Raw genomic sequence first — 27,282 nt, 5'->3', positions numbered from 1 at the left:
GATATTATTACATGTTACTTTTTAGGAAATATTTGTGGATGGTGATTGTTTGACGGAAAATATTATCAGTAATGATTTCACCATTACCACAGTCCAACTATGGTCATAAAACCTGCAATACATGTGTATGGATTGTAGGGGACACTGTATGCTTTGCAATGCTTAGTTTCACATATGTGTATTGCTGCTTTTTGTCCAAGGGTTTCATTCCTAGGACTCAGCTGCTTGTTTTCTCAAGCATCAGAAGATATGAATTGAAAAATATAATATAACTGCGCTAACCCAGTGGATAAAAATGGCACTGGCACAAACCACCATATCTTTAAACTGTCCCTATAATAATTCCTTTTTGAAAATAAAGAAAAATCCATTCAGGGGAGACCCTGACTAGTTACCTCTCTCTCTGTCATGTATGGACAGAGAGTGATGTTTGCCTGAAGATGCTGGACTACCTGAGGGAGCAGATTTGATGGTATTTGCTGACTTCTATAGAGAAACATATTGTAATCCCTCACTGCCACCACTGTATGACAAACAGTGGTGGCAGTAAAAAGGTTAATTAATAGGAGAATTACTACAAATTACACCTAAAAGGTTGATTATGGTCTCTTTAAATAAAGGACAAACAAATTATATTACATTACAAGCTTTGCTTTTTCTTTTTTTGGAAAAAATTTGAAGCACTAGATATATATGTCTAGTGGTCCAGCCATGCAGGATTAATGCGATTTTAAATGCTTGTTGACGTTTCATTGACCTAATTAAGGTTTTGTTACTTTTCTATTGATGGTAATCTGATTACTTCACAGTATGGTTATCTCTATTAAGAGGCGTTTCAAGATATGTATACATCTCAAGAATGACTCCCCTTAAGCCGCGTACACACGAGCGGAATGTCCGACAGAAAAAGTCAGACTGAAGCTTTTCATCGTCTATTCCGATCGTGTGTATGCCTTATCGGACTTTTTTTTTTTTTTTTTTTTTAATTCTGACGGACCTAGAAATGGAACATGTTCTAAATATTTCTGACGGAACCAATTCCTATCGGGAAAACCGCTCGTCTGTATGCTGTTCCAATGGACCAAAAACTACACATGCTCTGAAGCAAGTAGGAGACGGAAGCTATTGACTACTGGCTATTGAACTTCCTTTTTCTAGTCCCATCTTTTGTGTTGTACGTCACCGCGTTCTGGACAGTCGGACTTTGGTGTGATTGTGTGTATGCAAGACCGCTTGAGCAGAATTCCATCGGCGTTCCGTCAGAGAAACCTTCGGAGTTTATTCCGACGGCAAAACCGGTCGTGTGTACGCGGCATTACACTCCAATACAAAATCCCCAGGTACTGGTCTAGCTCGATGCACTCTGGCAAATCGGTCAGAAAGGAAAATGAATCACTGCACTCCAGGTTGTTTTTCTTGTTAATGTTTCGAGGTGGGGAGCTCTTTATTACTATTAGCGCTGGTTCTCTTTACATCAGTGATTGGTATTGTTATTCTCCTAAGATCTTTCTGGGTAACAATTCCCAAAAAGTCTTCATGATGGAACTAGATTGCGCATATTTTTCTCCAAAGTCAGTCAGAGAGAAACTATTTAAACGTTCCACATGAAGGCATACATAAGGGGTGACTTATGAAGCAAAGCTCACACTGAATGGAGCACCTAAACCACTATACATCTGGCTGTCTTTTTTATCAAAAACCGTAATAAATGGTTTCTGAACTGTAAATTATAGCCATATATAATTATTGTATTGTTTACCTATGTTAGTTTGTCACTATATTTAATGAAAAGAGCATGATACAAACTGAAGTAAATAAGAATTTCTCTTCCTTTAGGAAGCAAACGAAGAAGAGGTAGATGAAGATGTGGAGGAGGAAATTGGTGATGATGACTATATGGAACCCCTTAAGGGACCTCTGGATAAGATTCAGAGGTGTGCTGGGTTTACAGCTTTTGTTATTACAGATATCAGTTTTTTCTTTTTTTTTTTTCCCTTAAGACATTTCTCTCGCACAGGCAAATTCATCCAGACACAAAGCAAACAAGTGCTACTGTAGAACTGGCATCTGCAAAAGAACCATCAGTAGAACTATTCAGAAATGGCAGTGAATCCTCACAAAATTCAGAGAATGAATCTAGGAAGATGTCTGAAACCCCAAAGCATACTGGGCAGCTACCAAAACTTGTGGGTGAACTTCCTAAAGCTTCAGCTAGCAACTCCAAAACTATTGTTGAGCAAGAGAAAAGTGCTTTAGAAGAACAGCATAAAAGGAATCTGGAGAATCTAAGAGAAATGTTTACCAAAGAGGAAGAAGCAAGGAAACGTACACTGCAAGAGCTCCATAACAGTAACATCAGGTATTTCTCTAGCTCAATTACAATCATTTAGAGTCATTTAGAATATATATTTACAGAATATATTGAGTGTGTGTGGTATAATACTGTATGTGTGTGTGATATAGATAGTATCTATCTATCTATCTATCTATCTATCTATCTATCTATCTATCTATCTATCTATCTATCTATCGTGTGTGGTATAATACTGTGTGTGTGTGTGTGTGTGTGTGTATGTATATATATATATATATATATATATATATATATATATATATATATATATATAAATAATCATTTAAGTTCATATTTTTCCCTCATTAATGTACACACAGCACCCCATATTGACAGAAAAACACAGAATTGTTGACATTTTTGCAGATTTATTAAAAAAGAAAAACTGAAATATCACATGGCCCTAGGTATTCAGACCCTTTGCTCAGTATTTAGTAGAAGCACCCTTTTGATCTAATACAGCCATGAGTCTTTTTGGGAAAGATGCAACAAGTTTTTCACACCTGGATTTGGGGATCCTCTGCCATTCCTCCTTGCAGATCCTCTCCAGTTCTGTCAGGTTGGATGGTAAACGTTGGTGGGCAGCCATTTTTAGGTCTCTACGGAGATGCTCAATTGGGTTTAATTCAGGGCTCTGGCTGGGTCTTTCAAGAACAGTCACGGAGTTGTTGTGAAGCCACTCCTTTGTTATTTTACCTGTGTGCTTAGGGTCATTGTCTTGTTGGAAGGTAAACCTTCGGCCCAGTCTGAGGTCCTGAGCACTCTGGAGAAGGTTTTGGTCCAGGATATCCCTGTACTTGGCCGCATTCATCTTTCCCTCGTTTGCAACCAGTCGTCCTGTCCCTGCAGCTGAACCCCCCCCACGGCATGATGCTGTCACCACCATGCTGCACTGTTGGGACTGTATTGGACAGGTGATAAGCAGTGCCTGGTTTTCTCCACACATACCGCTTAGAATTAAGGCCAAAACGTTTTATCTTGGTCTCATCAGACCAGAGAATCTTATTTCTCACCATCTTGGAGTCCTTCAGGTGTTGTTTTAGCAAACTCAATGCGGGCTTTTAGGTGTCTTGCACTGAGGAGAGGCTTTCGTCGGGCCACTCTGCCATAAAGCCCCGACTGGTGGAGGGCTGCAGTGATGGTTGACTTTCTACAACTTTCTCCCATCTCCCGACTGCATCTCTGGAGCTCAGCCACAGTGATCTTTGGGTTCTTCTTTACCTCTCTCACCAAGGCTCTTCTCCCCTGATAGCTCAGTTTGGCCAGATGGCCAGCTCTAGGAAGGGTTTTGGTCGTCCCAAACGTCTTCCATTTAAGGATTATGGAGGCCACTGTGCTCTTAGGAACCTTAAGTGCAGCAGAAATTTTTTTGTAACCTTGGCCAGATCTGTGCCTTGCCACAATTCTGTCTCTGAGCTCTTCAGGCAGTTCCTTTGACCTCATGATTCTCATTTGCTCTGACATGCACTGTGAGCTGTAAGGTCTTATATAGACAGGTGTGTGGCTTTCCTAATCAAGTCCAACCAGTATAATCAAACACAGCTGGACTCAAATGAAGGTGTAGAACCATCTCAAGGATGATCAGAAGAAGTGGACAGCACCTGAGTTAAATATATGAGTGTCACAGCAAAGGGTCTGAATACTTAGGACCATGTGATATTTCAGTTTTTCTTTTTTAATAAATCTGCAAAAATGTCAACATTTCTGTGTTTTTCTGTCAATATGGGGTGCTGTGTGTACATTAATGAGGGAAAAAATGAAGTTAAATGATTTTAGCAAATGGCTGCAATATAAGAAAGGGTGAAAAATTTAAGGGGTCTGAATACTTTCCGTCCCCACTGCGTGTGTGTGTGTGTGTGTGTGTGTGTGTGTGTGTGTGTGTGTGTGTGTGTGTGTGTGTGTGTGTGTATATATATATATATATCATTTTTTTATGTTTTTAAACAGAGCATTGGAGGAAAAACTGCAAAGAGAGTCCGAAGAGGAAGAAGCCAGGATGAGGGAGGCACAGAAACAGAGACTTCTCAAATTGGAAAATGAACTTGGTAAAGAGACAGGAGATGAGGCGCAGAAAATTCGGTAGGACACACAAATATGGAGCAGAGAAAAATATCACTTTGATACATGTGGAGCAGGTTCATTGTCAAAATCTCCACTATATAATTCTATGTATTGACATTATACTTCTCTTAGCCCATTTATGAGAAACCCTGAATGAATGTTGATCTAATTCATGCATTGTTATACATACAGTATATGCCATTTTTCCCTGTAAACTAAGCTTGGAACCCAGGGAATCCCTTCCCTTTCTGGGACCCAATACCTGTACCAGCTTAAGGCTGCAGACTGAGAAAGAGAGAGCCTGTGCTTGCTGTGTGCATATCTGATGGGGATTTAGGAGCCCACTGTAGGAAAAGTGTATTAAAAGTAGTAAAATTGAGGTAATTACCTGTTGGTCCTGACAAGTTCTTTTGTCACTGTGGGCTTCCTGTGATAAGGTGACAATGCCAACCAAGCTTCCAATGCAGCATTAGCTTAATCAAGTTGGCACACATTTCTGCTGGGGACCTTAGTGCCAGAGCACAACGTGCCTGATAACCTCCCCGTTGTCAGCCCATGCCCGTGCTTCACTCAGTAATGCTTGACTGGAGCTACTCCTGAAGGTAGCCATAGTTCAGCAGAGAAAAGGGGTCTACAGAGACATGTGTGATGTTTTGAGCCTGCAGTGGTGTCACAGGAAGTGACAATGCTCTGTGGCTTCTCCACACGCAAAGCCCCACTCCTGCAGAAAAGAAAGGCAGAAACTGCTGTAAAAAAAAAGAACTTTAAGGTATAAAATCAGATCTTTCATTGAAACTCGTACAATATTGTAATAGTGTATGCAAGCACAATGCCCTGCACAGGGGCGTTTTATGAAATCAGTGGGCCTGTGTGCAAGATTATAAGTTGCGCCCCGCTGCTTGATAAAAATAAACAAATAGGTGAGCTCAGTGCACTGGAGTGGTGGCAGAGATGTTGCTAGGATTGTAAAAGACCTAAGGCATCTTTGCATAGAAGAAGAAGAGTAGTGATGCGGTGCGCGTAGTGCTCTGTGACACAAAAGTGGGTGTGGCCAAATTGTGATAACAGTGGGAGGGGCTTAAAGGGGCATGCTAAATAAAGCAAGAGCCTTTGTGTTCACATACAATTGCTTAGAATGCTGTGCCACAAGTAAGTCTCACAGATATGTATAAACCTTGGCACAATCATTTAAAACAAAAAAAAGCTCTTCCATTAAATATGATTTGTGTACACTGAAAATAGAGGGCTAACACTTTGAGCCTGCCTTATAGAAGAACTTCATTAAAATAGGCAGGGTATGCTCAAATACCAACAACTGTTGAGACAATAAACACTACTTTAAATACTGGTAAGAAGTATGCAATGAACTATATAGTGTATATAATGCAGTAATGTGTAATGTACAATATAGTGTATATAGTGCAAGGGTCTGAATCTTTGTCTGTCCCCCAGATAAGTCACACTCCCAGTTCAGTGCAGGCCCACCACAGTCACCATCCCCCATAGTTCAGTGTCCCCCTAGCACAGTCCCCATCACCCCCCAGTTCAATGTCTCCCAGCACAATCATCATCCCTTCCCAGTTCAGTGTCCCCCAGCACAGCAGTCACCACTCCCCCCCCCCCCCCCCCAGTTCAGTGTCCCCCCAGCACAGTCACCATCCCTCCCCAGTTCAGTGTCCCCCAGCACAGTCACCACCCCCCCAGTTCATGTGTCCCTCAGCACATTCACCAAGTCCTCCCCTCTTCCTTTCCTCTGAGTACAGTCAGTTAACTTCAGACACATCTCAGCCGCATGCCAGGTTTATTTTCTCCTGAGCTCAGTATGACATCACCGCCCCACCTCCCAGTGAATCCGAAGCTGCTCCCAGAGTCACCAGCAGATTCCGAACAGCAACAGGCAGTGGGAAACAGGCAGTGGGACATTAAGGGGCACATGGCACAGTGGTCATTTTTGGATTTTACAATTCCCCTCCATGGGTGCTTTGTGTGTCAGAGCACAATGGGCCCCACCCCCTTCAGGGTCTGTGTGCACCGCACACATTGAAACCATGGATTATACACCCCTGCATGTTTGTAAACATCGGGGTTTACTTCTACTTTTAACAACCAAAATTAGCTTTTTCACTTAGTAAAAAATCTGTGTGAATCAGGTGGACATTGACCGGTAAATCCTGTTTTTGATTATGCTTTTGAAAAAGGTTATTTTATGTAATGTCATTATTTTGGATTTCTTGTTTAACAAGAGCACAGCAGAGATTTTTTTAATGTTCTAATATTTTTTTCTATTCATCTATGTTACAGGATACGTTTACCTTTCATAACATGTCACGTGTTATACCCATATTCAGGGTGTAACATATTACTGCTGCAGCTGCCCCTGAACCCCCCCCCCCCCCCCGTCCTTTTGCTGATCACGGGTGCAATGCTTTACACAGGCTCCCAATTAAAAAAAAAAAGATTCACATTTTTTTTTACCTGCAAAAAGATGTGCATTTCATATTTTTGTTGAAAGGGTGAACTTATCATTAAGATATCATAAGATAGTTTATACTTGCTACCTTTTCCCTTTTTTTTTTTCTACAGGAAACGGGAGTTGACAATTAGAGAAGAACACAGACAGACATTAGAAAAACTAGAGGAGGAACTTTTGCAGGAACGAAATGACTTCTCTGAAAAATTTAAACTAGAAACAGAAAATCTATTACAGCAAGAGAAAACTACTATCTTGCGTGAAAGAGAAATAGCACTTAAAGAGCTGAGTACTAGGCTCAAACAGGAAACTAGAATGGTAAGCAATTCCTCGTGTTTGGACTTTAAGTGCATTCTTCTTAGCAGTTCATTGGGTTTGCTGCTCAATGAGATGGTCACACCGTTTTTTCTTGCACTGGGAAATACCCCTTTCAGCCTTTGAAAAGCTAGAGATATCTAACCTCAATGTGTTATTTTATATCTGGCTTCTTGTACCCTTACATTTTAATTTTATTTGATTATGAACTTCTAAGCAAATTCCTTAAACAAATTTATTTGATTATGAACTAGTCACTTGTAAACAAATTCCTAATTTCACTGTGTATCCATGAAACGGTCTACACAATTGAGAATCGATGTGTTTTTTTCAAAGTGTAGATATAATCCAAATATGCCTGGTATGATCTTTTACAATCAGTCATTCCTTCCTGTGATCATGTAAAACCATGTTTTGCATTGGATTTGGATGCAGATCTTTCTTTTCGCATTTAGAAAACCGGAGTTAGACCAGTAATTTTGAGTAGTCTTTCAGGACAGCCCATAAAATGTAGAGCTCCTTCCATCGGGGCAGGAAACACATTATCCATCAGAGTTAAAAGGCAGTTCAAAGGATGGAACTAAAAGAGAACACAGAGAACATCTGAGAACAACAAATCGACAGGGCGGGAACCCGGCTGCCCTGGGACAGCCCATGAGACGATAAGCATGAGGTTACCAGCCTAGGGGGGGACCACTGACTGGAGGCCTTTTCTGCCAAAGGCTTGGTCCTGGCTGTTTAAGAGGTCCAAGTGATGCTGCTTAACCAAAGCAGAGAATCTGGACCATGTAGCACCTTTACAAATATGCTCTGGAGTGGCACCAGCTCTCTCCGCCCAGGAAGTAGATAAGGCTCTAGTAGAATGAGTGTTTAGAAAGGGAGGAGAAACACTTATGATCTGGTAGCATTCCAAAATAGCCTGTTTAATCCCATCTAGCTACTGTAGACTATGATGTCTGTGCTCAGGGGGGACTGACAACTCATGGGGCCCCCGGGAAATAGGAGAAGATTATGGGGCCCCCGGGCAATAGAAGATTATGGGGGCCCCTGGGCAATAGAAGATTATGGGGCCCCCCCAGGCAATAGGAGATTATGGGGCCCCCAGGAAATAGATTATGGGGCCACACACACACACATATACAGTATACACACACACAGACGCACAATATACACACACAGTATACACACACAGAATACACATACACACACTGAAAAGGTACTGAAGAGGAGGGGCAGCTATAATCTTGGGATTTTTTAAAAAACACAGATTTTTACATACTGTCCCTGGTTTTATTGAGGCTGGCAACCCTTAGTGCAATGGGGCCCTCGGGCATTAACCGAGTCCGAATGGTCAGTCCGTCCCTGTCTGTGCTCCTCTGTGAGCTCCTGCAAGGAGGACAAATAGGGCATCGGACCTCCTAAACTGCTTGGCTACTTTCAGGTGAGCCAAAAGTCACCTCTTTCCAGCAAGCAACACCTTTCTTTATCCCCAATGAAGAATGGCAAAAAGTAGGTATAAGTCCGGAGATCTATGAAATTATGTAAATTTTGGAAGGAATCCTGGGTCAGTTTTATCTTTAAAAATGGTTAGAAAAGGCTCTCTAACTTGACAGTGCCTGCAGCTCATTGATTCTTCAAGCAGAAGTAATAGCAACCAAAATAAACTGTTTTTAAGATTAGGAGCTTAATAGAGGCCTGCTCTAAAAGTGTTGAAAGGGCACAAAACAGCCTGCAAAACCAATGATAAATTCCAAACAGGACACGACTTGACATTAACTGGTCTCATTCAGGATACTGCCTTAAAGAATCTGGACACCGTTGGGGCCATTAACCACCAGCCATTAACATCTTTTCAAGGTAGCTGCATTTATGTGCAGAACTGGTCCCTGAGATATCAAGTCTTTCCTTACAGGTAGGAAGACCGTAGGATCTAAAGCTAGGGACTGCAGCAGGGTAAACCAAGGCCTCAAATATCTGTGAGTGAAGAGAAAACCTCTGGATTGAGGGATTAGTTGTCCTGACACACTGTATGCCGACTGAGAAAGTCTGCCAAGGTGTTCTGCGTGCTCTTCAGATTAGGTGCTGAAATGCATACAAGATTGGGTTCTGCCCATCTCAGAATGCTTTGAGCAATTGACTGAATATATGGGCTCCCTATACTACCTTGTTTGTTTGATTTATGCAACGATGGTAAAATTGTCCAAGAGAACTTGGAGATGATGGCCCATCACCTCTTGCTTAAAGACTCTCCACCACCAAGAGTTCGAGGATGCCTTGGCTTTGCTCCTGGACCATTGCCCCTGGGTCACCTTGCTCTCTAGATGACCTCCCCAGCCCTCAGGAGCTTGCATCTATTGTCATCCTTAAGGAAACTGACCATTTCCATTTCAAACCCATAGAAAGATACCCCTGGGATCTCCTTTACCCTTGTGCCCTATGACCCCTACACAGGGCTTTTTTTTCTCAGAGAATAGGTGCAGGAACTCCCCATTTTGTGAGTTACCCATTGTCTTTGCCCCTACCTACCTCTGAGCACCAGTCCTTGGTTCCACCCCCTACCCACCTCCCAGCACTGCCCCTTTTAGAGAATACAGAACCAAGTGACATTTGTGGTACTAAGTAATTTGTATGGAATTTGTTATTGATAACAAGAAAAGCAGTAAAATAGACCCCCCCCACAGGCAATAATAGACCCACCAGCAACATTAGATCCCCCCTGCAACAATGGACCACCTACAACAAAATACCACCCAGCAACAATAGACCCTCTAGCAGCCAGCTATAACTGACCCCCCAGCAACATAAGACCCACCCCAGCAACAATAGATCCCCCACCAGCAACAATAGACCCATCAGCAGCCAGCATCAATAGACACTGTAGCACAACCCAGCACTCCTTGCCATTACATACATTCAGTGGTGGAGGTGCCGGAACTGCGTTCCCCCGCGTTCCCGCTGAAAAAAAGCCCTGCCCCTACACATACAGACATACATTTTCCTTGACTATCATATTTAAAAGCTCTCCCTGAGTTCAACAGTACAACAATGACCACATTGTGTGTTGTCTTCATGGAAATAGTCAATAAAAGGCAACAAAAAAAAAAAAAAAATTGCAGCACACTTTATAATAACCACAAAGTTAAAGCATAGTTCTTATTTTGCTTGTGTCCACTCTACTTTTAGGCTAAGCTAAAACTGTAGTCTCTGTTTGAATCTGCCCTTCTGCATCAAGTGGGTCCCAAGTTCAAAGTTCTAACCATCACTTTGTGCCCAGACAGTTTCTATGATTGCATGCAGATGCAACACATCTATCTTAGTGCTCTCTTTTCTATTTTTTTGTGAAACCTTTGGAAGTGGTTTCTTTAGACTGATTTTATTGTTTTTGCAATCAAATGTCACGTTAAACATGGCTTTGATCTGACTGCCTTTTTATAGTTAGGTTTGGCCTATTACTATATTTAAACTCCATGTACCCAAGTGTGAACCAAAAGATAATAAGTACATCTATAGCTGTATACGTCCATAAATAAAGCTACAAAACTATAAAGTTCCAGTTGTTTTCAAAACTAGTGAGATTACGCAAAATAATATATTTTTTAAATCCATTAGTGCAAAAAAAAGAAAAGAAAGTAATATACAATCAGGATATAAAGGATATAAAGTAATGAGAACAAAAGGACTAACAGCTTTAAGAAAATTAAAGTAGTAGAATTTTTTTATTTCCTTAAGGCATTCTATCCATTAACGTAAAAAGCCTGTGTGCAGTCCCCACCCCCGCCCTCCTTATAATTACTTGAGCCCAATGTCGATCCAGTGCTGCGCCCTAATGCAGCGGCTCTGTCCACACCGTGTTTACTCACTGGCTATGGAGGCAGCTGCAGGAGCCATTGACTCCTACTGCTGTCAATCGCAGCCTGTGAGGAGAGAGCGAGGGGGGAGGGGCTTAGCCATGTTCTGTGTGTCTATGGATACATAGAGTGCGGCTTGAGAAGCTCAACTATCTGAATCTATTGTAAGTCTGGGTCCTGCTGCTGCTAATGCTTTTAAAACACAAAAATGCGCTTTGTAAATGTACTAGAGCTACTCAACTGAAAGGAAGATAGGGAAATACAAGAGAAATTCCCATCATTTTATAAATGGACTACAAAATGCAGGCCGCAGTTTGAAGTATTGTAGGAATTTATTAGAAAAATAAAGCACTTCTAGTGCCCTTGCCCACTGTATTCAAACCTAAAAAAAAAAACAAAGTTTTGTCTAAAATTCATTTTACAATTTTATTCTTGTCATGCACTGCTTTCGTGTGTTTTTTTTTTTGCTGTTTTAGTGGCTTGCTAGAGTGTTATGTAGCACCCCCTAGGTAGATAGGTGCTAGTGTGAGTATTTTTGGTTAGGACTAGGTAAATTTAAGCAGGCCTGGCTGGCAGCCAGGCAGCGCAAGCATGTAAAGTGCTGGAGGAGCTGAGGAGTGATAGTCTGCAGTAAGAGTTGTCCTGAAGGAAGATTGATGTGTATATACAGGAGTGTATATAGTTAGTCCAAGCCAATTTTTACTATCTTCAATGGACATCTCATACTTCCCTTACCCCATCCAAGTTCAGTCCCCTTAATAAAACAAAAAAAACCAAAGCATATGGACTGTTCATTGTCTTGGAGTGTCTGAGGATTGAATGCCCAGCTGGGAAGGGTGAAAGGTGGGCCACATTACTTAGCAGTCCCTACGGGGGTACCGCTACAGTTTATTAGAGTTTCATGGTGTTTTCTGCTTAAGTGAGAACCTAGGCATCATATAGACTACAGAAAAAAATCCAGAATCGAGAATTATTTTTGACTGGGCCCACAATCTGGCAGAAGCCTGTGGCTTAGGAATAGAGAGCAGATGTTCACTTCTTTCCTCTACGGCCTGAACACAGTGTAAACCTGCAATGGATCTGAACAGACTATTTTCACTGATGATTGTACAGAGTTAGGGCCTCAGGTGCATTGCTTGTGAATTGGCAGTCTATTGTGCATTATTAGGCTGGATTTCATGAAACTACCAGAACATCTTCTATCACAGCCAGGGTAAATGCATAGTACCCATTCCAGATGGAGAATAATTGATTCTGCATAAATATGCAAATCAAAATAAAAAGAATATACAAGTTTATAACATGAAAAATCAGCTAAATCTACAAAATGTAGAAATGTATTAATAAATGTATTATTTTTTCTTTTCTGTCCATTGAGGGTCAGGAATCCTTAGACTGTTGGATATAATGTTGCATACAGGAAAAATATACACTGGCAACAAAAAAGGTTGTTGCCTAGAATCGGATAACCACAATATTCATACCTGATTTTTTTGCTAATGTCATCAAGATAGTGTACATGCCTTCTGCAGCTCTGCTTTTTATTTGCAATTTTTTTTCTACTAATAACAGCTGTTGGTAGATTTATGCCAGATATGTTAAATCCTGAAAGTCTCTCTAGTCAGCCACTGAGTGCAGATTTTTCCAGCTTATACTGGTGTTTTCTGTGTGACAGCCAGAATTTATGGGAGTTTCTCCAGTCATACAGAGCTTATTTACAGTTTATTATGTATGCTGGTGTTCTATCTGCGATAGTTCTCTTTTTGGAAGTAACTACCTGGCTATGTTCTAGTTTTCTCAGGACTCTACTATTCATTTCAGGCCAGTATGTCTTAGGAGTCCCTAAGGAGCTATTGGTCTAAAACTGAGGCAGTTTTTCTGTCTCTCAGTGTTGCCAACTGTCCGTAAATTTACGGACGGTTTGTAAAAAACAGGCGCTTTTATTCTCCTGTCCATAAATATCCATAGACAGGAGAAAAGTGCTCCTAAAAAAATCTCCTTTTTGGCAACTCTGAACTGCGCATGTGCAGTTCCTGGAACCAACTGATTAGAGAACTGCCAGGCTTGGCCACGTGTGTGTAACACTTCACATCAGACAGCGGGGTGTAGCTTATATTCATATTCCCTGACGCACAAGTAGAGGCCAAACTCGGCAGTTGACTAATCAGCTGACTCTATAACTAACAGTAGTACCAAGAGGACACTTTGAAGGATGTAAGGGGCACTCTGGAGGTACTAAGGGCCACTCTGAAGGAGTATGTACTGTGGGGGGGCACTCTGGAGGTACTAATTTAGTAGGGGTAATTTGGCTGTCTTTACAGCTTTAGACCATCATGCAGGTCATCCTTGAAGGTCATCTAATCTGGATTTAGTTGGACAACTCCATGATGGTGGCATACATCTAAATTGAAAGTCTACCTGCGGCAGCACAGGTAGTTCCGATCCTATCCTGGGCAGGAATTCACATTCCCACTTTTTCCACCTAGACATACTTTAGATGATTGGCAGCTGGACTTCCCCAGCCAACAGCGTCTGGACCTGGAGTAGTGGTCCCTGCACCTGAGGTGTTCCAGGAGCTGTTTCATGGTGGATACTCTGGTGAATCTGTGTAATCAATTGATCTTTGCCTTTCCTTAGCTGAAACATCTTTCTAATCTGCTTTGCAGGATCAAACTTGAGACCATTCCAGTGATTTTAATTGCTTGTACACTAACCTGCTAAAACTTCACTGGCCAGGTTTTGGCCTGACCTGTCTTGTTTTAGAGACCATTAGACTTTCATTCTTTGTTTTAGTTCATTCTTCAGGGAGTCTCCCATGTAGTTTACCCTGTTTGTTTCCGGTAACTCTGTGGGATCCTAAAATGGTTCTCTTCCTCCCCATGTGAACCCATTAGAAGTATTCCTCTCTCGACTCTCACCTACAAGGAGGTGTTTCTTGTAGCTATCACATCTATGGGATGAGTGTCCAAACTGGTGGCCTAAACTGTCTGAACTGGTGGCATTGTCTGCCTTTCATTTCAACCAGGACATTCTTCTCTTCCTCTGTCTGACTTCTGTTTACCAAAGGGAAATCTTCTATTGTCAGAATGTGGTTCGGGCTACGAGAGTATTATAAAAGAAAGCCTGATTCCTTTTGTATTCTGAATGGACCCTCTATGGCTCTTTGGTCTGCTATCTCTAGTTAACTCAAGCAGATCATCATCCAAATGTATGGTCTTAAGGATCAGATTCCAGCCTACTAGATCTTTGCTTCTTGCCCTTTTTGGCATCATGCAAGTTTTCCCGTTTTGCAGGACTACCATATGGTCTTCTGTTTTCATTTTCTAAGTTTTATCAGGCGGATATTCAGGCCTTACCTGATGTAAGTTTCAGGCGTTAAGTCCTTTAGGTTGCTCTTTGAGCTCTAGGCAGTCCCTAGTTTTCTTATGTTTATTTCTTGAGTATGCTAGCCTTTGTTGCCCACCCCTCTGTTGAACTGTATTCACTGCAAAATCCTTTTTTGGAGTCCATTAAGGGACACAGGATTTCCCGCCCCCCAATCTGTGTTTATTTCATGCTGTCGGTACGACTCTGCCACAAAACTGAGATGTGTGGTGGGTGGGGCGAGGGGGGATTATCCTGTTCTGACCAATGGCTTTTTTTTGTTGCCAGTGTCTATTTCCTGTATGTGGCAGTGTAAGCTGATGGACCAATAATTCCTTTGTCTCTCAGTGGACTCCAAGTAAAGGATTTTACAGTGATTTACAAAAATCTAAATTGCCGTTGTACTAAATTTCTATTATAGTCATATGAAATGCATATCACAAAATAATACAGGACTTCTAACAGCTATGTTAAAAATGGCCTTTCTTCATCAGGGGCTGGCTTAAGGTTCATAAAATTATCTCTAACGTTTTTCTAGCTATGCATAAAATAGTGCAGCATACTCTTGCAGCTCAATTAATCTAGCTGACATTGAGACTGCACTCATTTACAGATCTTTAGCTTAGTTACCTGAGAAGTCCCTGCGTTTGGTGATAGGCATATGGTCTTCTGTGTTCGACAGCATTTCATGAGACCAACAGTAGAGTAAGCAGCCCATGCAAAATGTTTCTAGATCAGTGGTGATAAAAGTGTTTTTTGAGATGTAACCTTGCAGATTGGAAAAAGAATATATTTTATTCATGTTAAAGTATATTGAAAATTAAAAAAAAAAGTGTTCAGCTTTTGTTAAAGGGGTGACTGGTTAGAATCTCTGTCAGGTTTCTTTTTTTTGTCTGTGTCCCTGTTAGGTAAGTTTATTCTGTTTGTCATGGTGACCATTGCCATTGGGACTGAAAGGGAAAGAAAATACAAAGCTTAAGTTGTCACCAGAACAGGAATAGAGGATGTATCTTTCAGCTGCTAAAAGGGGATTTGCATTATTTTGGAGAGATCGCCTCTCACTTCCTTTTGTGTTTACAGGTCAGGAAGTGAAGAGAAATATCCTCAATGGGACATAAATGGCAAAAAGAAAAAAAAATTGACAGCAGTTTTAACCATTTCCTACTCTTTTAAAATAAAAAATACATTTTTGGTGTTACATATAGATTAGCTTTATTTAACATTGATTTAGTGTGATTTTTTTTTTTTTTGTGTGTGTTTTAATTGTTCCATTTCAGTTCTGAATTTCAGTATTGATTTCTCTAGATCCATATAGTCCATTTTTTTTCTTCCCGTATTTTGTTGTTTTGGAACAACTTATACTGTGATATTGAATTTGTGGCCCTGTTCGCTGCAGTGTCACAGCCTGCGTAGTCCCATTGATTTTAATGGGCTACTGAGATGCAGATCCAAAGGGGGCTATACCATGAAGAATTCAGTTCCATGATATAGTTAAAAGTCTATATACAGATCTCAATTGGCCACATCCATCAACTGACATGCGGCTTACCCAGTTTTTGAAATGTCAGATTTTTAAAAATTATTATACCGGTAATTATTATACACTCAATCTAAAGCTTTGAATATAATTTACCTATAAACTGCACTGTATAGCCGTATTGACAGTCATCTGGAGTTTGACCAGCATTTAATAGTTGATGTGCATGTTAAGTAAACATTTACTCATTTTGGGTGTGATCATTTTTTTTCAGTGACCATAATCTGTATGCCTTTACAGATTTCAACTATTCAACATATCTGTGATTCTTGCTGCTGTCTGCTCACTATTTTTCTTCTACTCATTGAATGTAGGCCCTTGAGTTATTGGAGAATAACAATGTGCTGGAACTGGAGCAACTCAAAGCAGCAGCTACAGAGAAGCACCAGAAGGTGAGAATGGCATTATTTTAATATTCCTTTTTTGCTTGTTTTGTCCTTCTTATCTATATAACTACCACTGTAATTGCTATTTTACCAGGTCTAATTAATTTGACGTGAAACAATTCCTCACACATGTTATTCCTCTTACACAGGAAATGTCTGATCTGCAGAATGCCATACCTTCAGTGCAGCTGACCGAAGTTTCCCAAGTTCCAAGTAATTTACACCTTACTGATAAAAAAATGTCTCATGTCTTGGACTTTGAAAAAGAGGTAACTATGTTTTAATGTAGTTCCAGGGTAAATTATTTTATTTTTGATAACCTTTGTAAACCATTTATTTTTTTTATTAATAAGCTACACCTACCTTTTCATTAATTTCCACTCTTTTTGTATATGATCACTGGAGGAAGGTTAGTTTGTGTCTTTAGGGCCCTTTCAGACTAGCCCACAGCCCAAAACGCCACTGCCCACACACTATACTCTACACACTATATAGCAGTTTAGTGTGCAGGGAGCAGTGTTTTGAACTGCAAAGCTGTGCGGCAGGGGGTGATGTAATGCACGTTTTATTGCATTACAAAGCTCCCTTTGTGGGTTTTTTTTTTTAGTAATTTTTATTTGAAGTGCACAAAGTGACTCTTCATTGATGTCACTGCACAGCAGCAGGATGCAGGGCCATCCAGAGCTATGCAATATAATGCAAACATGTTGCATAATATTGCACAGCTCTGGAATTCAGAGAAACCATGCATTCTAGTTTGAACATGATACACAGAATATTGTTTTCTATGTGTCATTGGAGTTACCTGCATTTACCCATGAGGAAGAATGCAGGTAACTGTGCATAATGCTGAGTGACAGATGTGCCAATCATAAAAACACTCTTCCTAGTGCAGCAATAGTAACAGGTAGAAATCTTGGTAGCACACGTGTCTAAATTAGACTTTATTCATGACATTTCTAAAATATACTAAAAATTGTCCAGCTCCTATATCTTTCATTGAAAAAAGATGACATTTTGAATGTGGTCACTTTGCGCAACAACCCTACACTTTGATTTTATATTTATTGTGGTATTAAAATGAGCAATAACAATTTGTACCTGACCTTTGATTTATAAAAAAAAGAAAACAATTTAATGGCTTAATTTGTGACTCAATATCTAGATGAGTGATCTCCTGCAGGAAAAACGTAATGAGATACAGAGAGAACATGAAAGGAAATTAGAGCGTATGAAAGAAGAACACAGGCAAGAAATGGAAAAAGTACGGAAGCAATTTGAAGAAGAGGTATATAGAAATTACTTTACTAATTATGTGTTTATTGCCCTGGCGAATACTGTGCCAACAGGGAGTTTGTAAAGAAATGTTTTTTACCTATGCATAACCTAGCCCTATGTAAACTAAGCCCCTACTAAAGGTGAAGATACTTGTAGGAAGTACCCCATTACACATGACCAGCCATTTTATTTGCATACATGACCATGGTAAACTGAAGGTTTTGTTGGCACCGGCAATGAGTGTCTGACCCAGTAAATACATTAGGTCATTCACTTAAGCCGGTCTCTGCTGAACTGGCCAAATTTACATCCAAATATGGGCACCCTGGTTGTGCACAAGTCGATCTATCGATTGATTTGTGTACAACCAGCCTGTTGGTTTCTTCCCAAATGATTAGTGCTGCCGGCTATAGCCTGCAACACTAATGATTATGTGCCGCTGGCATCGAAGATTTCCTGAACTTTCCACCTGCAGAACACAATAGTGCTGCAGGAGGGATTATGCAATTTTCTTTCCTTCCATCACAGGAGGAAAGAAAGAAAATTGCTCAATTCCCCCATCAACCCAGTTGATGGGGGGAATTGAGCAATTTTCTTTCTTTCCTCCTGTGATGGAAGGAAAGAAAATTGCATAATCTATGGCTTGGCATACAGGCCTGCCATGCATACAATTTTATCTTCTAAATGTTCAATCTTGTTTTGGAGGGGTTACTATTTTAATTGTGCGTTTTCATTTTTAATTGGGGAAAGATTGGGTAGAGATTAGAACTATTTTTTATTTTTTTTATTTTTTTTTACTGCCATCTGGGAAGCTGTTAAAGACATTTGCCTCACTAACTCTTCACTGTCACTTCTAGCTTTTCCCTACTCTTATTAAAAAATATTTTTTCTGCAAAGTGTGACAATGGTCACAAATTCATATGCAAGATCTGCTCTATCCCAGGAGCAGACCCGGAGATCACAGATGCTGGAAACGTTACAAGATGAATTAGGAAAGTTTAGGAGCCAGCATGAAAAGGAGCTGGAAATCCAACGAAAGGAGCATGAAAAACGTCAGGAGGAAAGGCTGCATAGCTACAGGGAGAAGGTAAAATCAGATATTACATCATACATCATCCTTAAAAGAGTGCACAACGTGGAGACATTGCTCAAAGCAGCCAGTAAAGTGCTGACTTCCATTCCGAAATCGAATACGATTATGTTTGATAGAGCTGTGGCTGATACGTCTGCTTTCCTTTTTTACAGTTTTCGTATATATGGGATGGTTTCCATTGTGCATAAGTTTCACACAGAATATACAGTAAATATATAGTGCACGATCTCACTTACGTTTGCTCCTTTGTGTGTGTATGTGTGTGTGTAGGAAAAAATTATGGAAGATTTGGAACAAAATCAAGAAATTAGAAGAAAACAACTTATGGTAAAGACAAGTCAACTACACCAGGAGGTAAGAAATTAGGTTGTGATGTTTTTAGGAAAGATAAGGGCTCATGTACACACAGACTTTGACCGACGGTCAAAACGTTCCTATCCTGAACTCATGATACATTAGTGTGATGGTCAGTGGGAAGAATGCTCCTTACTGGGGCCAAGACAAGGGGTGGGCAGGTGCAGTGGGATTTGTGCTAGGAGGGGACATTTTTGGGGGGCGGAGAATTAATGCTGGGAGAGGGGAATTGGGGGGGGGGGGGGGATTTATGCTCAGAGGGAAAATTTGAATAGTGGAGGATTTGGGGAAGGAAAGGATTTGAGCTGGGAGGGGGAGGGAATTTATTCTTAGAGGGCAAGTGTAAAGATTAGTGCTAGAATTTTTTGGGAGGGGAGTTTTTTTTTGCCAATGCTCAAACATTTTTTTGGGGGGGGGGGGGGGGGGGGGCGCTATTTAGCATCTTCGCCCTGGGCACTATTGACCTTGTCCCAGCACTGCTCCCTACACCTATGCTCATTAGGAAAACTACCTTACAGCTAACTAAAAAGATCATTGGTATCAATGGAAACTTATCTGAGAGGCACAAATTGTTCATTGCTCAAGGAACCCCTAGCAACCTCTGGAGGAACCTTAGGGTTCCACGTAACCCTTCTATAGACAATACTGGTGACCAGTCCTTTGCCCTCTTCTTGCCTTTTTTTGGACACAGTTCAGATCCCCTTTAGAACTAATGAAACATTAGAGTGGGAGGAAACTAGGGCAGATCAAAATGATGAGAATATTTTCATCTGGTGTTCTAATTTCTTGTAAATTGGTGCACAAAAATCATCTGATATTAACTTTTAGTAGAGGCAGCCCAGCCATAAGGTGCGCAGGGGCGCCACCCCCCTAATCTACATGCAGAGCGCCGGATGCATGGATTTCAATGGGGGGTTTTTTGGATTTTTTTGGAAGCGCATGATTAGAGCTTGAGACTCTAATTGGCGTTAAAATAGGGTGGGCTCAGGGCACAGAGCACTGCGCCCTGCGCCCACCCAGTTGTGTGACAAGAGCGAATTAATATTCGCTCTTAAGACCCAATTGGCCGAGAGGAGAAGTAACCATATTGGCCGCCGAGGAGGAGGAGATGCAGGGGAAGCCGCCGTGAAGCCGCGGAGGAGGAGGAGATGCAGGAAGGAGCCGAAGCTGCCCGCAACCTAGATGGGGTAAGTGCGGGTCTGGTGGGCGGACGAGTGACGGGGGGGGAATCTAGCAGGTGAGCGATGGGGGGGTGGGGGGATTGACCGAACAGTGTGGAGGGGTGGCAGGTGCTTTGTTTGCCACCCCCCCCAAAAAATGGAGCACCAGGCGCCACTGACTGTTGGTATAAAAAGTAGTGATGAGGTGCAGTGAGCTATGGCAAGTAATCCAATTTTCAGGTTGCAATGATGGCATTTTAGCAGAAATAAAAATACTCACACCCATGTTCATTTATGGTAAGATCAAAACATAAGAGTACAGCAGATTAATCTATCAAAGCATCCTAGAAATGAGGTTCCAAAATGCACTTTGTAAGGGGATTCTAGGATTTTACAATACACCTATAAACATCCGTTCTATTTGTTACAGCATCAGCATGTTCTGTGCTTGTTAAAGAAAAAGGATAGGACGTGTTTCAAATAGTTTTGAAACATAACTATGAATGTGAACAGTACTTGGGTGGTTTAGCAGTTTTGAATTGTCTGATATACAGGAAGAAACATTAAGAAAAAGAAAGGAAGAACTTTCAGAGAAAGAAAAGGAACTAGAAAGAATGACAGAGGTGAGTAGCTCTTTTGTGTGAATATATATTCATTTTTAAAACCACAGAACACGACATCACTTGTTTTATTTTTTCCACCAACAAAGAATGCCAATTTGCGGGAGAGTGCAGTAAAAGAACAAAGGCACCTAAATGATTTAATAAAGCAAACACGCAGAGAATTAGAGGTGATGCAGGACCGCAAATCTGAGCTGGAAAAGAAAGTGGAGCAACTCCAGAGCCTCTACACTCGCCTCCAGGAGACAGCAAGGTAACACCCTGGACTCTGCACTACACATATTTTCTGCATAGTTTTTTTTTTATTTTTTTAAAGCAAAACTCTAGGCAAAAACTTTTTTCATGTTCTCGTTGCTGATCTCCTACCTTCACCAACTATGTCAGCCATGTTCTTCTGAGCTCTGTAGTTCCTCTGCAATAGCCTGCTGAACTTGCTGAAAAAACATTTTTGCCTGCTGATTTCCTATTTGCAAGACCGCTGGCTGTTATCCCTCCACTAACCTCAGCCAGCGATCTGACACGCCCCCTTGTAGTTCTCTGAAAGCGAGCAGGGACTTGTACTTCCGCCTGGCTCGCTGTAGTGGGCGGAGGGGGGGGTCTCGCAGCCCATGGTCCGTGCCACCCATAGAGGTGGTGTCCTCCTCCTCTGCTCCCTCCTCCCTGCCAGCACTGCCCCCCATCCCATTTTCTGTCTTCAGTGCGGGGAGAGTTACAGGTCATTGGGATGACAGGTCTGTATGTGAGAACTTTGCTCGCCGTATAGCCCCGCCTTCCTGCACATTAGAACAGTGCACTCTGAGCTGTCTGTTACAATTCCGGTGCAGGGACGTGGGGCTGTACGATGAGCGGTGTTCTCACATACAGATCTGTCAGCCAGATGATTTGTAACTATCCCTGCTCTGCTATGATGCGCACTGATAGGGCACTGGTGACACTGCTTAATGATGGGCAGTGATAAGGCACTGGTGTCGCCTCACTGATGAGTACTGATAAGGCACTGTTGACCCTGCACTGATGGGCACTGATAAGGCACTGTTGACTCCGCACTGATGGGCACTGATAAGACACTGGTGTCACCACAGTGATGGACACTGATAAGACACTGGTGTCACCGCAACGATGGGCACTGATAAGACACTGGTGTCACCGCAACGATGGGCACTGATAAGACACTGGTGTCACCACAATTATGGGCACTGATAAGACACTGGTGTCACCGCAGTGATGGACACTGATAAGACACTGGTGTCACTGCAACGTTGGGCACTGATAAGACACTGGTGACACCACACAGATGGACACTAATAATCTGCACTGGTGGTCCCTGACATCCGGCGCTGGTGGTCCCTGACATCTGGCGCTGGTGGTCCCTGACATCCGGCGCTGGTGGTCCCTGACATCCGGCGCTGGTGGTCCCTGACATCCGGCGCTGGTGGTCCCTGACATCCGGCGCTGGTGGTCCCTGACATCCGGCGCTGGTGGTCCCTGACATCCGGCGCTGGTGGTCCCTGACATCCGGCGCTGGTGGTCCCTGACATTTTGGCACTGGTGGTCCCTGACATTCGGCACTGGTGGTCCCTGACATGCAGCGCTGGTGGTCCTTGCACTGCTACTACTACTTTTGCACTGTATGATGTCATACAGGTAGGCGGGGTTATGGTGTTATATTTCTGCACATTTGTATGTGTTATTGCTTTGATAAAGGTGGACAGAGCTCTATTGAAATGTTTGACAAAGTAGGCTCTTTACTAGATATATATTCAAGGTATTTAGGCTCTTTACTTTACTCTTTACTAGATATATCTTCAAGGCATGCAAGTGCTTCTATAATTTCTCGGATATTTATGAACACATTTATTTGATGCGGTGTACCTGGACATTTACTTGATATACAGCGGGGTTGAATTACTTAAGACAAATAGACTGTGCACTTTGCAAATGCAGTAGCACTTATTTTCTCAAGAGTTTAGTGAATGCAGTGAAACTTCACTTTGTAAAGAACACCCAATCAGGTGCAAGGAAATTTTTTATTTTTTTTTTTTAACCGCATTTTTGCTTGCACATGATTGGATGTTGAAAATCAGTAGAGTGCGACTGCACTTGCAAAGTGCACAGTCTATTTGTTTTTAGTAAATCAACCCCAGAGTGCAGTGGCTACTCTTTGGAAGGTACAAACTAATTTACCTATGTTTTTAAACTGAGAAAGCAGCACAAGGAGCCAATAAGTTGTGCCCCCTTCTCATGTGTGAATATGGAGCATGTCTATAGGAGGAGAGAGCAGAGTGAAAGAAAGATGAGATCATCAGGCTGCTTCTCCTTTCAATGGCCAGCCACAGTGTGATGGAGGAACAAGGCCTGTTATTGTTCTTTAACTGCAGCAGAGAAAAATTGGGTCTTATGCCCAGGTAGAAAGGGCTGTCTGTGCTGTGTAACAGAGCTATGTAATTCAACCGTATGAATAGAAATACAAATCCTTTGGCAGGTAAAGCAGCTTCCTTATATGCATTTAATTTGTGTTTTTAGCGATTTGCCTGGCGTTTAGCTTTAATTGCAGTACCTGTATTATCACAGGTGTGTGTGTGCACAGTACCCGTAGCCCTCCATTTATTGGATTTTTTCCTGCTGAACTTTGCCAAACCAAAACTATAAGCAAATGGTCTTGTGTGCACATAATATAAGTAATATATCTCAAAATGTATGTGGCATTGTAGCTAATAAACTAATAATTTATTTATAGTGACTTGGAAGGTGAAATAAAAAGCCAGCATGAAAAACTAAGAGATTTAAACAAAGAAGAATTGATGAACAAAATGGATTCAGAACTTCACCTTGAGGATCTGACAAAGGCGAACAGCCCAAATCATACCTCTAACATTCCTGTAAATATATCTTTATTTTTCTTTAAATATGATTACACCCTAATATGTAGTTTTGGAAGGAGAACAATATGTTTTGTTAACTGTGAACTAGAATGTGTCTTCTTCACTGCTTCCCATCCTGAAGACCTTTGGTTGTAAACAAGACATTGTTAGCCTTGTTTAGGCTATAACTGTTCTGGGTGCTTTGAGTGACCATTGAGTTCTTTTTGGGATCTCCACTGCAAAGAATCTCCGTGGAGGACCCAATCATATGTGTAAGACCCTAACCTTAGCTTATCTGAATAGCCCTTATGGAAAAAATGTGCACTCTAATAACTGCATGCAGTTGGGAATCTAAAAAAACTAAACAAACAGTCATACTCACCTAGATGGCTGCAGCGCCGATCCCATCTGCAGCTGGCCCTCTCTGCCCCTGCAGCACTCACTGGAGAGCCGGGCTGTGAAGGGGGTTGCAGCAGCTGGCTCAGTCTCCCAGCGGGTCGCTAAGGGGCTAAGTCATCTGGGTGGATCCCGACTATAAAGTCCGGCTCAATCCAGAGCCTGGACCAGCTAAGTGATGCCAGTTGACAGCGGACTTTAGCCCACTGTCAGCTAAAAATGGGTCACGGGTGTGCAGACCAGAGAGTGCACTCCTGTGATCCATAGGGGAAATAGGGTCAAAAGAGCTTTTTGCCCTACTTCTCCTTTAGTTTATATGGTTTATGAATTTCTTTTTTCTTTCATATGCCTCTATATTTTGCTCCATATATACATACAGCAAAAATGCAGGGGCAGAAATTCGTTCAAACCATGACATTGCCAGGGGTGTTTGAGCAGTTGGAGCAGCTATTTAATTTTTTTTAAAGAAAATTGCAAGCAAAAGGCTTGTTATTGCAAAAGAGACATGCTGCATATTTTCCCTTCTGCTATTAAAGTTTTTTTAAATTCCTGTTTGCACAATTCGGTGTACAATCTTGATCTTTGTCCTGGGATGAATTAACTTTCCGTATGCATGCGTGAATATTACATTGTCCCAGGCTGGCCATTAAAAGATGGCCAAAGATGCCACACCTGGAAGAAGACCAAGCGAAGATGGTGGCGTTGATGAGGTGACTCCTGGTCGTCATTTCACTGGCTGGGAAATTAGCATGGCAATCTTTAGTTCTGCTTTAAAAAAATGTGACTGTTGTAAGCACCCTGCCATTGTTATAGTTTGAACAAAGCCTGCTGTCAGATGACATCACAGAGCCACTCCAGTCTCAGAGAAGATTCCAATAATAATGTCGAGATCCATCCAGGTGCCTTACCTCTTAGTGTGTCGCTGAGCCCCTGAGCTAGCCGCTCCCGCCCACTTTTCTGCACAGAGCGTTGACTGACAATCACCACTCTCTTCTTTGAGCAGCCTGGAGAACTGAGTAATTAGTGGTCACGTGATCGCTCATTTCTAGGTCTTGGAGGCAGCAGAGGACAGCTGCGTAATCGGACCGATACTGCAGCTATATAGGTAAATATGTGTTTGTTTTTTTTGTTTCTCAAACTTCTCCTTTTAACTGTTGATTTGCAGAAGCACCACTTTGATCATGATGATATTTCGCACACCAGAAATTTGAATTATAAGATTGAGTGACTTTTATAGGTTTGGAATACCTCATACTGCTGGACAAATGCGTTTAGTATTAAAGTATATTGTATCATCCAAATGTAAATGAATATTCACTTTACAGTAGCACTGTGATGAAACTACAACAAAATAAAAAAAAAAAGTCCTTTGTTTGTGTATATATATATATATGTGTGTGTGTGTATGTATATGTGTATATATATATATATATATATATATATATATATATATATATATATATATATATAAATACCATATTTATTGGCGTATAACACGCACCCCAAGTTTAGGAGGGAAGTTTAAGGAAAAAATACCTACATTAAAATGCCCATCAATGCAGCCTTATCTGTCCATCTGCAGCCTTTTCAGTGTCAGTGCAGCCTTGCCCCAGTGCAGCCTTGTCAGTGCAGCCTTGTCAGTTCAGCTTTGCCCCAGTGCAGTCTTGCCCCAGTGCAGCTTTGCCCCAGTCCAGCCATGTCAGTGCAGCTTTGTGCACTCGCCGCCGACATACACAGCCGTGGTTAGATTCAAATATGGCGCCGAGATTGCAGGGATTCGTCGGAGCCGAGATACACATACCCGAGTGTTCTCGGCTTTTTTCGGCGCCGCTGTAACGCCCAGTCCCGCCCCTTGGACCTGTGTTATGTCCATCATAGGGCAGGAAAAAGCCGAGAACACTTGGGTATGTGTATCTTGGCTCCGACGAATCCCTGCAGTCTCGGCGCCATATTTGAATCTACCCACGGCTGTGTATGTCGGCGGCAACCGCGGCAATTGCTGCGATCGCTCCGATGACACAAAATCGGCGGGGATCGGCCTATAACACGCACCCACGATTTTCCCCTAATTTTCAGGGGAAAAAAGTGCGTGTTATATGCCGATAAATACGGTACCTTATTTAACCTCGCCAATCTGCGGTCACATGACCGCTCTCCTTCTCCAATCTATACACTACAGAGGAAGGGGCTGAGATCCTCCTCCGACGTCTGTCGGGCGGTCATGTTACCACAGATCGGTGAGGTATAATAAGACCTTTAGAAGGAGAATAAAAAAAAAAAAAGACACTGTGTAGTACATTTTGCCCTAGCAGAGGGGGGCGGCAGTAATTGTGAGCAGTTACTTTACTGCCACTCGGAACAGCGATAGAAAGGGGTGGGGAGGGGCAGCTCACACACAGGATCTGACAGGCAGGGAGGGGGAGAGAGAGAGAGGGGAGCAAGGAGAGCAGCTGTCCTGACATCACTTCCATTCACTGCATAGCCACTCCCCGATTTGTTTTGTCAAAGTCGGATGTGATGAAACTCATCAGGGCGTGGCTACGCGGTGACCAGACGTGATGTCACTTGCTTCATCTTCTGTGAACTGCAGTGCAACCCCCCACTTTGCAATGAGGATTAGGATGGGGAAGTGTTTGTAGTCCAAATCAGCAAGAAAACACTGCTCCCCCTTTGTATGGTACAATAAAAGAGTGTTATAAGGTATTATCCTAAGACAGGAAGTGTGTACAGTTTTTGTTTTGTGGGGGTTTAAATTCACTTTAACCACTTACCCACTGGGCACTTATACCCCCTTCCTAACCCAGCCAATTTTTAGCTTTCAGTGCTCTCACACTTTGAATGACAATTACTGAGTCATGCAACACTGTACCCATATGAAATTTTAGTCTTTTTTTTTTCACACAACTAACTGTCTTTTGAAGGTATTTCATCACCACTGGGTGTTTTGTTGTTTGTGCTATTAAGTAAAAAAGACCGATTTTTTTCTTAAATAGCATTTTACTTTATTTCTGTTATAAAATTTAGCAATTTAGTAATTTTTCTTCATAAATTTTGACCAAAATTTATACTGCTACATTTCTTTCGTAAAAATAACCCAAATCGGTGTATATTATTTGGTCTTTGTGAAGGCTATGGAGTCTACAAGCTATGGTGCCAATCATTGAAAATTGATAACACCTGATCACAC

The 27,282-nt window shown here is 41.8% G+C and overlaps 1 protein-coding gene across 2 annotated transcripts in view; it reads left to right on the top strand.

Annotated features, from left to right (window-relative positions):
• Positions 1 to 27,282, top strand: part of CEP164 (centrosomal protein 164) — a 276,967-nt gene that overhangs the window by 61,936 nt on the left and 187,749 nt on the right. For both annotated transcript variants that reach the window (XM_073602488.1, XM_073602489.1), the window contains 12 exons: positions 1,837 to 1,934; positions 2,018 to 2,359; positions 4,301 to 4,432; positions 6,998 to 7,202; positions 16,262 to 16,339; positions 16,483 to 16,602; positions 17,499 to 17,621; positions 18,555 to 18,698; positions 18,975 to 19,058; positions 20,773 to 20,841; positions 20,928 to 21,091; positions 23,576 to 23,717. In XM_073602488.1, the coding sequence (XP_073458589.1) occupies positions 1,837 to 1,934; positions 2,018 to 2,359; positions 4,301 to 4,432; positions 6,998 to 7,202; positions 16,262 to 16,339; positions 16,483 to 16,602; positions 17,499 to 17,621; positions 18,555 to 18,698; positions 18,975 to 19,058; positions 20,773 to 20,841; positions 20,928 to 21,091; positions 23,576 to 23,717 (1,701 nt within the window). The remainder of the gene's footprint in view (positions 1 to 1,836; positions 1,935 to 2,017; positions 2,360 to 4,300; positions 4,433 to 6,997; positions 7,203 to 16,261; positions 16,340 to 16,482; positions 16,603 to 17,498; positions 17,622 to 18,554; positions 18,699 to 18,974; positions 19,059 to 20,772; positions 20,842 to 20,927; positions 21,092 to 23,575; positions 23,718 to 27,282) is intronic.

This window comes from Aquarana catesbeiana, linkage group LG10 (assembly GCF_042186555.1).
Source record: "Aquarana catesbeiana isolate 2022-GZ linkage group LG10, ASM4218655v1, whole genome shotgun sequence".
NCBI lineage: Eukaryota > Metazoa > Chordata > Amphibia > Anura > Ranidae > Aquarana > Aquarana catesbeiana.
This window is presented reverse-complemented; position numbering and strand designations above follow the sequence as displayed.